Raw genomic sequence first — 16,106 nt, 5'->3', positions numbered from 1 at the left:
TGTTTTTGTTGTTATTATAAACATATTATAGTTGTTAGTGTTTTTATTTATTTTTCCTCCTGTCTATATATTAGGATCCCGCCTCTCTCCATGATTGACAGCTGCACAGCCCTACCTGTGTGTAGCTCGCGGTCTACCCGGTGTCCGCCATCTTGGCTCTGCCTGCCTACCAGAAACGGAGTGCGGAAGTGGTAACGGCACTGTGCGGGCTCAGGGTTCCGCCTGTGGACGCCTCGCCAGATTTCTCCAGCCGAAAACAGCCCCCTATCCTTCAAATTCAACCCTACAAAAGCAGCAGAGACCCGGGAGAGATGGCTGGACGGTTACCGGCATGTGTTGTCGACTGCGGCACTGGGTAAGCTTTTCAAACCGGACCGCCGTGCAGACCCGGGGGCTCGGGTGTCACCGAGAGGCTGAGAACGGTTAGCGACTGTCAGTGTCAGCAGCAGCATCAACTGGGTGTGTGTCTGTCCGTGTGTGTGCAGCCGTGGAGCTAAAATGCTAACCAACAGCTTAATGTGACGCTCTCCTGGTGTTTTGGTTTAACGTGTGACCCTGTGAATTGGCGACTTTCGAACGCGTCGGTGCGTGGTTGTCGTAGTTACGGAGAGTGTCGGGCTCCAGCTGTTTTGACTTCCACAGCCTTCTATGCATTGGGGCTGAAAGTCATCAGTTAACACGGTCACTCTTTACACCGCAACACCGTTAGGCATTCCCATGCAAGTCGTCGCCGTTATTATCCCACAGTGTTAACTTCGTTTTCCGAGTTGTCGAGTTTCATCACAAGTAATCTTTCGTCACTGGGGTTTCCTGTTTAATAGATTTAATGCAAGAATTCAGCCTGTATTTGCTGCTGCAAGATTGAACCCTGACTGCGGAAGACCCCCACAGCTGGTTTCATTCATATTTGTCTATACGACCATTATTATTAGTTAAATTACTCTTAGTTTTTTTAGTCATAAGCGTCTCCAAAGCGGCATTCGCCCCGTGATGACATAACTGTGCTTTAGCTAATGCATTTCATAAATAATTTTTGCTCATTTGTCTGGATTTGCGCATGCGCAGTACTACTTCCTACAACAGCCGACACTTCCTCATTCACGCTTTTTAGTCCATATATGGTCGTTTCTCGGCCTCTGAGCATGCTTTTCTGATTAACTTCTCAAGTTTCTCTTCCTAGCCATGCTAACAATTACTTTCCATACCATATTTTCTCACCTACATTGACCCCATGATGGTGGTCTGATTTTGCCTAAAGTGCTGTTTGTTTTATGCAGACAAATCAGTGTTAGCAATTCTCCTGGCTCCTTCTGCAGCATTAAAGATGATCATTGTGCATTACTTATTTCCTGCATTCACTGTCATGAATTAAGAGTATTTGAAATGTCTTTTTTTTTTCTTTTAAATCCACACAATCTTTTTTTAAGCACTTAAAAGGATGGAATTGTTTTACTATTTTGACATCCTCCCCCCAAAAAAACTACTCAGCATGTTACATATTCTCGGTTCGCTTGTTGGGCTGGAAGTGCTTTGCATTGCATGCATGTAGAGGCTTGAACTCCTCACTCTTCACATTGCATACCTCTTCATTCACCCCCCCTCCCTCTCCTCCCCCTCCTCCTCCTCCTCCTCCTCCTCCGCTCTTCACACTGTTAACCAGTCTGCAGCTTCCGACCTGCAAACAGCACAAGAAGTGCAGCTGAGAATATGGTTTGCCTGCGCTAGTTTTAATCATTAAGCAGATGGCTTTGACTCTCTGGCCAAGTCGTGTAGTCAGCTCACATATGTTCTCATATCAATGACTTCAGGTTTTTTTTATAACGCATAGTCACAGTAAAGGCGGAGTGTTGGTTCATTATGATGAGGCGTTTTATGTGGAAACTTTGACCTGCTATGGCTTTGCAGTTTAGCTGTAGAAGACCAGCTTTTTGCAGATGTTGAAGGGGTTCAACAGCTGTCTCTGAGTCATGCTCATGATGTCCAAATAGTGACAACTCCACTTCCTTTTACACTTGTATAAGCAGACTTACTGCTATTATTAGAGCGAATAACTTAACCTTGCAATGAAAGAATCAGGGAAGTTCAATTTGGCCAACTCAGAGTTTTAGGAGTGTGAATCTTTCACAGATGTAATAAGTGCTGTCAATGGATTGGGTGAAGTAATTTCACCTAATCTATAACCTCAGGCTGCAATCAGAGAGCATCAATTAGACGGGGTATAAATTAAATCACCAGGTGAAGTAGACTTGCATTAAAGTTAGCCAAAAGGTAGATTATTCTTGGAACCAAATATATGCACCTCAGACATGCGTATCAGTGTATTTACAGCCTGTCGAGGCAGGTAGAAAAAGACAAGCTGGGACTGCTCTCTGGTATGAAGGTGTTCAGAGCGCTGCTGTTACATTCGGTTGCTGTCAGTCAGTGTTGGTGTTACTGTAGGAGGCAGCTGTTGTTAGCACTGAGCACCAATTCAGCCTTCTTTGGATTTAAGTGAAAAACCTGAGATATTATAATGACTGATATGGCATTTTAACGCTGATGTCTAGAGTAAATCACAAAGTTAAAATGCAAAGACTCTCGTAATATGCAATCAGACACAAAACTGGAGATTTATACTATACTTGAGCATCTTCTGCATGTTCCCATCATGTTCCTATTTCTGGCTTTACCTTCAAAAAAGCAACATTGGCAGCTCTGTTGGTTTTTGAGTAAGCTTCATAGATTGGTAAAGTTGCCAGAATAGATTATATAACTCTATTCAGACACGTACTGTGTTCCTGCTCCTGACAAACAAAAATATATTCTCAGTTTAAGCAGAAAAGCCATGATGGGTGGTGTGCTCACTGTCAGGTAGTGCCAGCTCGTGTAAGAGGCGGTTGAGTCGTAGCTTTCAGGAAGTTGTTATAAACTCAAGTTGAAAGAAGACATTGTGTATTGTCTCTCTGAGCAGACAGAGCTAGTGATTATTATCTCTAGCTCCCTTTTAGAAGATCATGGTTAGCTTCCTGTATCATTTCTTTGAAAGACTGCTGATTTGGCTCTGCTAGCTTCTGTTGAAGAAAATTCAAAGAGCCACTATTTTGACCAGGATGTGGCCTACTATACCCACAGTGCTTTGGCAGTCTTCAGCAGTGTCCTCTATCAGTCCCTTGGGCCCTGTGTGTGGGAAGTATGGGAGTCTTGTCTGGGCCAACCCTAGTCAGGAGGACCACATCTGGTTAGCATATGCCCAACAAAACACCATTTGTACAGAGCAGAGTCGTGGACTAGGCTGTTAAGTCTGAAGTCTTTGATGCAAAGGGGGCGTCTTTAGGAGGAATTCTTTTGTTGTTAAACACAGGCTGTAGTTTTACATATTCTGGAGTCTAGATAACTAATACAAAGAGTTTGACTCCAGTGGATTGCTTAAAATGGTTTGTGCAAGGCTAGCTGTAAATACTGCAACGTAATCTTTTACAGCAAACAGTCCTCAAAGGATATAAAAAAAGTGTTCTTTTTTATACTGACATCTGAGAGTCTCAGATTGTTATTCTAAGCAGTGTTTCCCCTAGGTTTACAGCGTTGGGGGGGGGGGGGAACAAGCCGACATGGCGACACGACGACACGACGACACAAACACTTGAAGGAATCTTGGTGTTCATGGGTTACTTTTAATGACAGCTGTCCTTTTCTATAGGAAAGTTATCCTTAAATGACTTCTTTCCCTGATTTCCGACTCTATCCACTATCATATCCCTACAATAAAGGCACAAAAAGCCCCAAAATAAACCTTAAAAATATACCATTATACCTCTAATATAATGGTAGGGGAAACACTGCTAAGTGTATGAACATTTTATAGAAATAATTTCTACATAAACAGATCATTCTCAATCCTGCAGTCCATCGAGGGTCCACTTGAAGTTGGCTCCAAGGGCCCGGGAAGTCACATACACACACCCCATTCAAAAAAGCAGAAATGAACATGTTTACAGCCTGGTACAAAAAAGGATATTGGTCTGCTTTGTATTATCGTCAGTCATGAACACACTGTAAGTTGTTTTATTACGCATTCGTTTTAATTATATTAACGATACGAGTTATTCATAGTGAGGCATGTAGCTGACCTGTTTGCAATGGTGGCATAACATTACGTCAGCAGGCTTAAAACCCGCCTCAGCTCCAGCTCTCAGCCTGTTTGTTAGGTTGACTGAAAGTTAGGGTGAGACAGGATTTCCAGCATGGAGACCGCCATCGATGGGACTCCAGAGCCCCCTGCAGGAACAGGCGGGTGACGTCACACCAAACTTAAAAAATGAACAGATAGGGGAAGGTGGTCAAGCAACTCCCATTGTCTGCAGGTTTAAAAAACAGCAGCTCTGTTTCTATCAATGGAGTCTGGTGGCTCTGTGGACTGAAACAGAACTGCTCTCACGATCTTGCCGAACAAACCTTTTTCTACCTAATAATCATTTAGACCCCAAATATGTGAGTACAGAGCAGATAAAAAGAAAATACCAGAACCTCTAATGTTTGCTGCAGTTAAACGTTTGGAAAACCCCTCAGTGGTTTCTATTTGTAAAGAGAAGTAGGAAGTAAGGAATGCAGAAGTGTTGAGGTCAGAGTAAGTTTATATTGAACATGGTGAGTTTATGCAGAAGTCTTCTTTTTTCCCCTGTAGACAAATATGAATGGTCTTCGGGTTCCCAGTGTGACATGAATGGCTCTTTTTATGGCTTCCCATTTACAACTCCAGAGCTGCTGCTGCTGCTTTTGGCTCCTGACCAACCCCGCCAACGGACAGTCATAGCATTGATCAAAAATAATAGCGTACGAGATAGCAGCCTGAACCATCCCTTTTCTTAAAATGTGAAATATTAAAGTATGATGTGTTTTCTTTATTTTTCTTTCCTTTTGCAGTTACACCAAACTGGGGTATGCAGGGAACACAGAGCCGCAGTTCATCGTTCCATCATGTGAGTATTTCTGTGTGTGTTGGATTCCAGTCACACCAGTCAAGCAGGCCAGTTACCATGGTAACAATTGCCATGATGCATCCTGAAAAGAGGAAGATGATTCTCCTGTCTAGATACTTTTGTTACTATGTCATCTTTTTTTTTTCCAAACTTCAGTTTTTATAGAAATTGCAAAACAATTTAAAACTGATAAGCAACTCTTAATAGGTTCTGCAGGAACTGCCTAAATGACAGACTGGCAAGCCAAAGTCTGCAAACAGAAACAGTTTATTTAGACTCTGTTATAGGCTGTGAGATTCGTTCGTATCAAATTAAAACGTCCTCAATGGTCATTGTCATAGATGTATCACAATCCCCCTGCCAGAATGCTTCTGTTTCCTGGCCCTCATTCTTGATTTCATTCACCAAAGAAATCTTCACATCTTTGTGAGAGAGTTTTTTTTTTTTTTTTTATTCTCTCTGCGGCTCTTTATTGAATCCTTTATTTTCTTGTCAGGTATCGCCATCAAAGAGTCAGCCATGGTCGGGGACCAGGCCCAGAGGAGGATGATGAAGGGGGTAGATGACTTGGATTTCTACATCGGAGACGAAGCAGTAGACAAGCCCTCATATTCCACTAAGGTTTGTGACCCTGACGGCTTTGCACACCCACAGAAACTACAGACAAAGCAATTACTATATTTGTTTCTTTAGAGAGCTGAGGTACTCATCATATAGCAACACTTAAAGACTCCTGCCATGTTTTTATGGTGGTCGGCGACTGCTCTGTAATCCCATTAACCTTTTAAACATTTAATATGATATCACCAATAACAACCTGTACTTCTCCATCAATATAAGGTAAGAGGTAAGAAAGGTCGGTCTGTTGCCTATTATTTTTTAATTTGCAGGAACAACCAGGAGGGTTGAACCTTCTGCTTTTATACCGTTTAACAGAGAGATAACATGAAGATAAGACTGAGATACATATGAGTTTACTCTAAATGTAATAATGTTCTGACACTTTGCTGACATAGATTTTATCAGACATACTCTTCCTATCTCGACCTCTGTGCATATAAAGTCTGTGATTATGCACTGTCCATTATCAGGAGTTACTGGAGGAGAGAAGAAACATGGAGGACGGTTTCCTGCACTGGGTTCATTAATGTCTGATGACGGGAAACTCAAAGAGCATCTTCCCGCTTATACCGTGGCAGGCTTGCCATTTATGTATTTTCTCTTGTGCTATTTTTTATTCTAGCCATTTCATTGTCCACAAACAATGTCGACAAACCCTTCGATAGTTAGTGTCTGAGGACTTAATGGCCCCGGGGTATTGGTTTAGCTCTGTTGGTAGAGCAGGCGTCCCATGTACTGAGGCCACAGTCCTCACCGCTCTGGTTGCAGGTTGGGGCTGTGCCCGACACAGACGGAGCAATTTGATTCCCACTCCTGCTGCTATTTGGTGCATCTCATCCCCCACTGTCTCTTCCCACCCTTCCTGTCTCTCTCATGCTGTCCTACCAAGTAAAGGCAAAAATACACCAAGAATAATCTTTAAAAAATTGGTGAAGGATTAATGGACTCTGCAGCCAATCAAAATGCCAGATTTAGAAGAAAAAAGAGGTGTTAACAAAAGAACACAGCAGAGCAGCGGCACACAAAGAGTTGTTCAAATCTTCTCTTTGTTAGAGACAGCAGCCCTCTCACCGTAAACTTGTCATAGTAGTAAAAGTCCAGGTGTAAGAAATATTAAATATGGCGCTGACTTCAGAGTGTTACCTTCCTGACTGACACAGGCTCACAGGCTGGTGTTGACTTAATTGTAATACATTCTGTTTTAATGATTCACCTCAGATCATCCTCCTGAGGATTTAGGCTCACAGTTTGCTCCGTCTGTGTCGGGCACAGCCCCGAGCTACCCCAGAAATCTGTGAGACATCCACCCAAACTGTCCACCTCTTTACCAATTACAATTAAATAAAAGTTGAGGACAATGTATGTTCACAGCACTAGTGTCAAATAGTGACCATGTTTTCTGTTTATGCATTTCTACTCTTTTTTCATCTCGCATGCTGCTTTCTAACGAGCTGAACACTTGTGTTCAAACAGTGGCCGATCCGTCATGGGATTGTAGAGGACTGGGACCTAATGGAGCGCTTCATGGAGCAGATCATCTTCAAGTACCTCAGGGCTGAACCTGAAGACCACTACTTCCTCCTGGTAAGACTTAAAAGATGTGATCAGTCGAGAACGTACTCCTAAAATGTTCTGCTTTCTTCCCTGAGTGTGACATTAACGGCACCGATGGTTTCAAATCTTCCTCAACACAACAAAAACAATCGTGGATAACCCCACACATTCACTATACAGAGTAAGTGTACTGTGTGTGATATTTCCTCTCTATTTGCAGACCGAGCCGCCTCTGAACACACCAGAGAACCGAGAGTACACAGCCGAGATCATGTTTGAGTCCTTCAATGTACCAGGGCTTTACATCGCTGTGCAGGTGAGATTATCTACAGTGTATGACAAGAAAATACACTTGATATCTTCAAGTACTCACGCATTTGATTTGTACATTTCCATTCATTACTTGTACTCAAGAGCTGGTTTGAAATTTTTCCTCTTTCATCAATCTATGCATCTGTGCTGCTTCTTTATTCGTCCAGGATAATGCATAAAAAATAGCTGTAGTGTATCTAAATAAGAACATACAGTCATGATGTTATCAGTGTCATAATGGTCTGTGTGTGTGTTTTTGTATTTGTGTGTTCAAGGCTGTGCTCGCTCTAGCAGCCTCCTGGACGTCCAGACAGGTGGGAGAGAGGACGCTCACAGGAACAGTCATCGACAGTGGAGACGGTGTCACACACGTCATCCCCGTGGTGAGTAACCTGAGGGACATGCGCACACTCATACACACTTCCTAATCTTTGGAGAATCAGCAAGAATTAAAGATACCATGAATGCTTTCACAGTGAATGACATGTAGCCATATGTTGCCCCATTTATTTTTCATAGAAGCTTGTTACTGATATAGTTTGGCAGTTACTAAAATTGTCCTTTTGTAAACCCTGTTGGCGGCCATTCTGGTCTAATTTCTGAGAGAGACATGGTCACTTATTAATACTTTAAAGTACCCTGTTCATACAGTAAATATTGTGTTTGTTGATGTAGAAGACTTCAAATTCTTTGGATAAAATGTAATTTAAATAAACAAGAAGGTAAATCTCCAGCATGGGAGTTTGTCTCTCACATGCTCATTGTCTAAAGCCTGCCTGCAGATTTCTTGAAGCACATGATTTCTTGGTTTTGTTCAGATTTCCGTGCTCGTTGTCCTCCAAAGACTCCTCAGCCAGAGCAGGCGTTTACCAGGTGGTCCTTATGACAGCAGGCACCCTGTCAAACCAACCAGTCTCTAGTGGACCTTTATCTGTACCCTGCCACATTTGATGTGCCCTTCAGTCTGCTCATGACTTGGCAAAGACTTGACATGTTGGTGTGACAGCAGAGGGATGTGGGTTCCTGTCTTGTCACACCTGGGCCTCATGCAACTTTAACCAACCTATTTCTTTGTTTATTTACCCGACCGTGCCTCATTCCACATGATCAGCCTTCTCACAGGTCAGCAGCCCTGGAGACAAAGAGCAAAGCTGTGCAACAAGCAGGGGGGCCGACACACCAAGTGATGTCTCTGTTCTACTAATTAACACGTGAGGTGCAGACTAGCTCATCCAGAAGGATCCAGTATGCTACTGACAGCCAGCTTGTTGTCTTTTGCCAGCTAGAAAATAAAACATTCATCCTGATGCCGTCTCAGGAATTACCTCTTTAAGTCTCAATAACATGTATAATTGTTCTGGGTAGGCTGTGTTGAACCCTGGTTCAGAGCAGCTTTTTAATGATCTTGTATCCTGATAACCACAGGCAAATCTCTTTATTCTGATTAGGGGACTGTAACATGTAAGAACCGTTTGTAAAGAAGTGTTTAATACAGTATGTCGACACAAATAAGGACGTTTATGTTTGAGAAAGCTGTATTTCCACTTTCTCCTCACACAGTAACAGGATATTGCTGCAGTTTAAAAGTAGGCCATGGTGTTTCAGAGTCTGGGAGGAGTTACTCAGCTTTAGGAAATGTGCTTGCAGAATATATTTAGTGGCTGGGCGACTGAATCAGCATGTCTCCAGCTTCTGCTGAATGTGTGCAAAAATCAAGCCAAACACACAGAGGAGTCCCTGCAGGACACACATCTGATAGAAAACCTCAAATATTATAATAAATGTGTTGCACAATATAAACTGGATTTATTCTTCTGTCTCTCCCAGGCTGAAGGTTATGTCATTGGCAGCTGTATAAAGCACATCCCCATCGCAGGACGAGACATCACCTACTTCACGCAGCAGCTCCTGAGGGAGAGGGAGGTGGGAATCCCACCGGAGCAGTCACTGGAGACGGCAAAGGCAGTCAAGGTTAGTCACTTCCTCCCCCCTCCCCCCTTCGCTGGACCTCCCTTGAGTCAAATACGTTCTCTTTCTCCAGGGGCATAAAACACATCATTTCAGCAGCAATGTTTTTCCCCTTTTTGCACAACACCACGTTGGCTATCGCTGTTCTCATGTGGGTGTAGTTTGGATATCCTGCTCACTCTGTGCTGTGACAGACAGCTGGATTCTCTTCACTGTTGTTTGGAGCTGCTGGACGGGATCATAAAAACAATGGTTGTGTCGCTACAAAGAACATTGGTTACAGTGTGATATGATACAACAACAGAGGCAAAAAGCCCTCGATGCGCTGGGCTCCGGTTCGACTCTGACCCACGTCTGCTTTTCTGCATGTCATCCCCCACTCTGTCTCCCCAATCTCTAATCTTTCCACAGTCCTTTCTCTCAAACAGAGGGATGAAAAGCCAAAAAAGCCGAAACATTTACAATACTGATAACGAGGCTCAACCTTACTGAATATCCAAATATATCTGAAATATTATACATAGGGAGATAATTGAATTTACTAATAAAAAGTTTAGCTTGTTAATGTTTTTGTATTTTTTTTTTTTTTAAACATAAGCTACATTTTTTACACATTTATAATTTAACAAGTACAAAACGTTTTGTAATGTAATCATTAATAGTGTTTGCAGTGAAGTTAGCTGTAATAGGTCAAAAATAATCCATCCAGGAAACATTTCTTGATCAGAATATGTCGGCTGAAAGTGCTCTCTGAAAAAATAACTGGAAGGGTCCCGACAGATGCAGATCTTCACTTAATTAAAAATAAAATAAACAGCTTCAAAGCCCCCAGGCTCCGTTCACATAACAGGAGTTTCAAAAAAGCTGCTAACTATTTAACAGAAAGGTATTTTTCCCTCCTGAGGGGTTTGAATACCGATCTGAGACTGTCAGTGGCAAAAACTAAAACTTTGATCGTGCAAATTTTGCCTTAAGATTTCTTTGCAGCCATTATTTACTCTATTGGTATCGGCCGTCTGACTCAAAAACCTTAAACTTTGTAAGTAAAAGCTGCAGGTTTAGAAGATCAAAACCAGGGCGCAGGTGGCCGAGTGGTAAGCGCACATGCCTACGTTCCCATGTGCTGAGACTGTGATGGTCCTTGGGACGGGTGGCCTGGGTTTTGATCCGACCTGTGGCTTCTTTCATGTCATTCCCCACCCTCCGTGTCCCTGATTTCCGACTCTATCAACAGTCCTGTCTCTAAAATAGAGGCACAAAAAAAAAGAAGATCAAATTCCCCTTAAAAATCTAATTCCTCCATTTTCTTAATCCCAGTAATGCAAAGATAACTAACACCATGTCACATATCAATTATACATGCTTAATGAAAGTAGAGTGTAGCTGCAGCCAGTGTTTTCATTTTTCTCCATGCCTTCTGAACAAAACAACAAACTTCCTGTTGTTGTGATACATGAACTTACATAGAGTCATGAACAGGAAGTTCTTTTAGGCGCCTTATTTGTGGATATTTAGTTGGTGAATAGGAATAACAGTTGGATGAAGTTGGATCATGATAGATTAACCAGATGTTTTCTTCATGTGGACAGGAGGTGGCACTGTTGGTCTGCTTGCTTCATGCAGTTTGTGTCCTTCAGAAACCCGCAGCTTTAGTTGTGTTTAAATGTCTTCTGATTAACATGGTTTACCGAAACACAAGCACAGAGGATTTTATTTGCATGACAACCCAGACTTAAAGAAGATGAACAATAGAATCACTTAAAGCTTTTTCTCTTCAAATTTTTACATTATTTTCATTTTCCAAGTCCCCAGTAGACGCGGCTTTATGTTAATATGTTATGTGAATGTCTTGCAGTTGTTCTGTCAGTCAGTCAACATTTTTCATTGATTCACTTTGATTCCTCCATGTTTATTAAACAGCTCATTTAATGTCCCAGACTCTGTTCTCTCTCTCTCTGTGTGCCAAGGACCATTCTTCAGCAACCCGAGACACACACAAAGAAATAATGTGATTCTAATAATGAGCATTAGCAGAGAGGGAGGTTGCAGGGTGAGCATGTTGACGCTCATGTCTGCTAATGTTAATTCCACCTCTCTCTCTCTCTCTCTCCCTGCCGTCTGGCCTTCAGCGTGGAGCACATTCCCTGTAAAATCAGACTAATGACATCTCCTCTGAATACAGCATCCTGTTACGTCCTGCTCATTCATAGTCACCAGCACACAAGTGAAATCAATTACCGTCCATACTTGTGTTAGTTTTCAAATTGAAAGTGTTTTCATTACTCCCTAAGTAGCAGTAAAAAAAACACCTGCAAGGTACACACACACAAGAAAAACATCCTCTCATCACTGCATTACAGAAATGTGGTAACAAAACATTGACACAAAAATAATGTGTTGGTTAATCAAATTTGAGTCCTGATGTAGACAGAATGATGCATCAGATGTAGTTAGTACGGTGATGCTGTTTCAATATTTCTGATTAAAAGTGTTCTTGCAGAATGTTGATAAAGTCAATTGTTTAATTGATGTTTGATTTTATTGTAGGACCATTGATTTATGGCAAAAAATGTTTTATGAGGATTTCTTTCTTTTCTTTTTTTTTTTTTTTTAGATATTTTTGGGCATTTTTCCCTTTATTAGATAGAACAGCTAAAGAGAGACAGGAAATGTTGGGAGTAGAGAGCAGGGGAAGACATAAAAACTTCACATGTTGATCCCTCACATGCACCCAGTCTTTCCTGTTTGTTTACTGCACCATAATGCCGTTTGTGTTCTATTCACATAGATGAAAATCTAGGATTGTTGTCCAGGAAACTTCACAAGTATTAATACCGCTCAGTCAGCTGAACTTTCAGATACTGCTGAGGCTGTTTCTAAAACTCTGCTCACGCTCTCCCCATCAGGAGCGGTTCAGCTACGTGTGCCCGGATCTAGTCAAAGAGTTCAACAAGTACGACACGGACGGCTCCAAGTGGATCAAACAGTACACCGGCATCAACTCCATCAGCAAGAAGGAGTTCACCATCGACGTGGGCTACGAGCGCTTCCTTGGACCTGAGATCTTCTTCCACCCAGAGGTTTGTCAATAAAGGGTTCAATCAAAGCAGGGGACACTATTTAGGATTATTGAACCCTACAAAGACCTGACGGCAGTTCTGCACAACAACTCGATGGTTTGTAGAAATAAGAATAAATACATATAAAGGAAGGTACTAACTGAGTCCCAGGACCAGCACAAGAATCTTCAAACAACTCATGAAGTCTTTATCTACTCTCTGACTGTCAGCAATGTCAAATCAAATCAAGCTTCACGTTTAAACCCTACACCCTACTACTTCAGTCAAACAATAGTGTGTGCCTGTAGCACAACTTTTAAATCACAATAAATACAACCTTTTCATCTTTGTTTACTCACCGTCCCAGTTTGCCAACCCAGACTTCACCCAGCCTATCTCTGAAGTTGTGGACGAGGTGATCCAGAACTGTCCCATCGATGTCAGACGTCCTCTCTACAAGGTAAGTGGATGTTCTCTGTGCTGCCTGTTTAAAAAGAAAAGGCCATTTATAAGTATCTGTCTGAACGAGCTCCTTCTTCTGGGGTAGTAATACCTTCAACTAGAACAGCTTTGACTATACCTCAAGATTCAACAAAGAATTTCACATTAAAGGTCACATATTCTCCTCCTCTTCAAACAGTTTAAATAAGTCTCAGAGCTCCTCAAAACGTGTGTGAAGTTTCTTGTTCTAAATCCATTCTGATCTTGTATTTGATCATGCCTATAAACCCCTCTATTTCAGCCCTGCTCAGAACAGGCTGTTTCTGTGTCTGTACCTTTAAATGTAAATGAGCTGTGTCTGACCACGCCCCCTCTCTGGAAGGGCTTGGGTGTCTCGGGCTTTCTCGTTCCATGTCTTATTGTTTACGGTAAGAAGGCAGACTCAGCAGTCTTAAAGAACAAGCACCTAGCTGTGGGAGTGTCACCCAACTGGGGGAGGGGTTACTGCCCTTTGTGATGTCATGAAGGGAAAATCTCCAAACGGCCTTTTGGAGGACACATTTTCTGAAAAGTGGAGCAGGCAAAAGACAGAGAGGATGGACTTTTCTTATCATTCTGTAGACAGACTAGGGACACATATTAAAGGTAGAACAACATGGTGGATTTGCATAATATGTGACCTTTACATTCAGACCTGTCAGTGGGTCATAAGTCTGGTTGTTTCTGACTTGACTACTTTAAACATAAAGTGAAGAACTGCTGCTTTTTAGACTGCCCTGTTAAAGAATATTCATTGTGAAGACATTTTGACAATCCATTGCTGTGTCACTGCGCACAGAGTGAATCAGGTTTAACAGATCGACAGGCTTTAAACTGCCAAGGTTCTTACATTTATCCATCAGTGTTCATTGCTCACAAGGTTTTGTTTTTTTTTAACCGAGGGCTTACAGGTAAACTTCTGCACATTGTCTAACTTGCAAGCAAATGTTCATTGTCAATGTCTCGGTAGTAAGTAATGAGTTAGATCCATTCATCACTCTATTTATCAGGTTATATTTCCCATCACTGTATTGTTTCCCATCACACAGGGCGGGACTGTTTACCCAGACTGTCTGGCTGTCAGCCAGCTGCAGGTCACAGGTGTTAAGTGCCTCTTACTCCACAGCTCTGTAATCCTCATCACCTTCTCTTCAACAGAATGTCGTTCTGTCAGGAGGCTCCACCATGTTCAGGGACTTTGGGCGGCGTCTGCAGAGAGATTTAAAGAGGACGGTTGATGCCCGGCTGAAGATGAGCGAGGAACTGAGTGGTGGCAAACTCAAGGTGAGAAGAAAAAAAGATTGATTTATATTTGCAGCGAAGATCAATAAGGCTCAACAAAACACAATCACTGCGTCAGAATGAAAGAGAAGTTTGTCCTTTAACGCTACAATTATTGTTCATACCGATGTGCGTGGAATTTAAATTGGAGGATTTCAATAAAAGAATAAACCAAATGGGAGCCAAACGATTGCAATTGAAATGTTTCACATTCAGGCATGAAAATACAGTCGGTCTCTCATGCCTCCGAGCATTAAGGGCTGTGTCTGTGATTCATGCTGATGAGATGTTAAGTCCTTCACCTTCAGGCTGAGCTGATGTGCTTCAGGCACTCAAGAAACGGGCAGCGAGTAAAGCTAATCAGGGTTAAGAACATGAAACAGGAAACAGGCTGAGTTACACTCGTGATTTGTCTGCAAAACGTAGAATCTGTCACAAAATATCAAGGAAATGCAGCGAGGTACCAAACTTATATTTACAAGATATCACCAGATAATCAGAATGATTTAACGAGCAATTTGTATATCTTACACCTAGTGGTTAAAATGGGTACTGCAGTCCAGATTCAAAACATTGGAGAGAGCTGTCTCCCCCCACCCCCTCCTCCCTAGAGTCGATATGTTTTCCTCATCTTTCAGACATGAGGCATACATTGCTTTAAACATAATAACCTAGGACTTAAATTTTTTTTTTAAATGGAATTTAAATATACAATAAAAGTAAATAAACACAATTAGAGTGAGTCGGCTGAAAATAATGGGAGATAAAAAATAAGTTCTGATTTATTGAAAAGCTGCAGCGAACTTAAACGTTTTGACTCCTGGTTTAAATTAAGGGACAGTTTTATTTCATGTTAGTGAACCTGTTACCTTGTGAATTAAAAACACCTGTATGTCGCACACCCTCATACACTTCATCTTTCTGTCCTCCTGGGAAGTAAAGGACAATGTCAACTTCCGCCATCGAGTTCACAGGTGTGCAGCACACACGAGTGTTGGTACACATTTATCTGGGCCGAAGATGGTTGAGTGCCTCATGGTATTTAAGTGATTCTGTTTCTAATCCTCCTCTCTGTCCTCCCTCCGCAGCCCAAACCAATCGATGTCCAAGTCATCACTCATCATATGCAGAGATATGCAGTCTGGTTTGGAGGATCAATGTTAGCATCCACTGTAAGTGTATGAAACCTGCACACACACGTCTTCAGACGGTCCGTTCACACCAAACTGTTTTAATGTGGCGTCAAAAGTTCTTTTTTTAGTTTTTTTTTTATACTACCTTGCACTTCCTCTTTCTTTCTTCTAACTTTACTTCCTCTTTGTGTCTCCACAGCCGGAGTTCTACCAGGTTTGCCACACCAAAAAGGACTACGAGGAGATCGGGCCGAGCATCTGTCGCCACAACCCCGTCTTTGGAGTCATGTCTTAACTTTGGAGTGTGACAGATATGGGCTGGGCGGGACGGGACAGGGCGGGGCAGGGCGGGGCGGGGGCTGTGGTATGGAGAGGCAGGGTGTGTGGGGGGGGGGGAGGGTGATGTGTTAATGACAGACAGGCTCAGGAGGTAGAGGAAGGTGATGCTTCTGATCTATTTTTTTTTATTGCTTGTTCAGGTGATCCAGATTGAACAAAAAAAGTATATCGTGGATAATGTTCCTTTTTCTTTACTTCTGTTTATTTTCTTTGTTCCTGATGGAAAATAAGGGAAAATGGTTTGCAAGCCGAACAATCTTTGGAACATTTTCATGATCCGTGGAGCAACGTGCAGTCAGACATGATGATTATAAAGGTGTTGGTGGATTATGATTTAAAACATTAAGAGTCATTTCCTGACACCAGAACATATTATTTATGTTTATAAAAGTCCAGACAGGAGA

At 42.1% G+C, this 16,106-nt stretch overlaps 1 protein-coding gene across 1 annotated transcript; it reads left to right on the top strand.

Moving 5' to 3' along the window:
* Positions 1-176: 176 nt before the first annotated feature.
* LOC109983483 (actin-related protein 3-like) lies at positions 177-15,705 on the top strand. Its single transcript, XM_020633200.3, has 12 exons — positions 177-355; positions 4,900-4,955; positions 5,452-5,576; positions 7,050-7,160; positions 7,351-7,446; positions 7,718-7,825; positions 9,270-9,413; positions 12,317-12,490; positions 12,837-12,929; positions 14,108-14,233; positions 15,319-15,402; positions 15,563-15,705. Exons 1-12 carry the CDS (start codon positions 312-314, stop codon positions 15,656-15,658), a joined length of 1,257 nt encoding a protein of 418 aa, XP_020488856.2. The 5' UTR covers positions 177-311; the 3' UTR covers positions 15,659-15,705.
* The last annotated feature ends 401 nt before the right edge of the window (positions 15,706-16,106 follow it).

The sequence above is a fragment of the Labrus bergylta genome, chromosome 13 (genome assembly GCF_963930695.1).
Source record: "Labrus bergylta chromosome 13, fLabBer1.1, whole genome shotgun sequence".
Lineage (NCBI taxonomy): Eukaryota > Metazoa > Chordata > Actinopteri > Labriformes > Labridae > Labrus > Labrus bergylta.
This window is presented reverse-complemented; position numbering and strand designations above follow the sequence as displayed.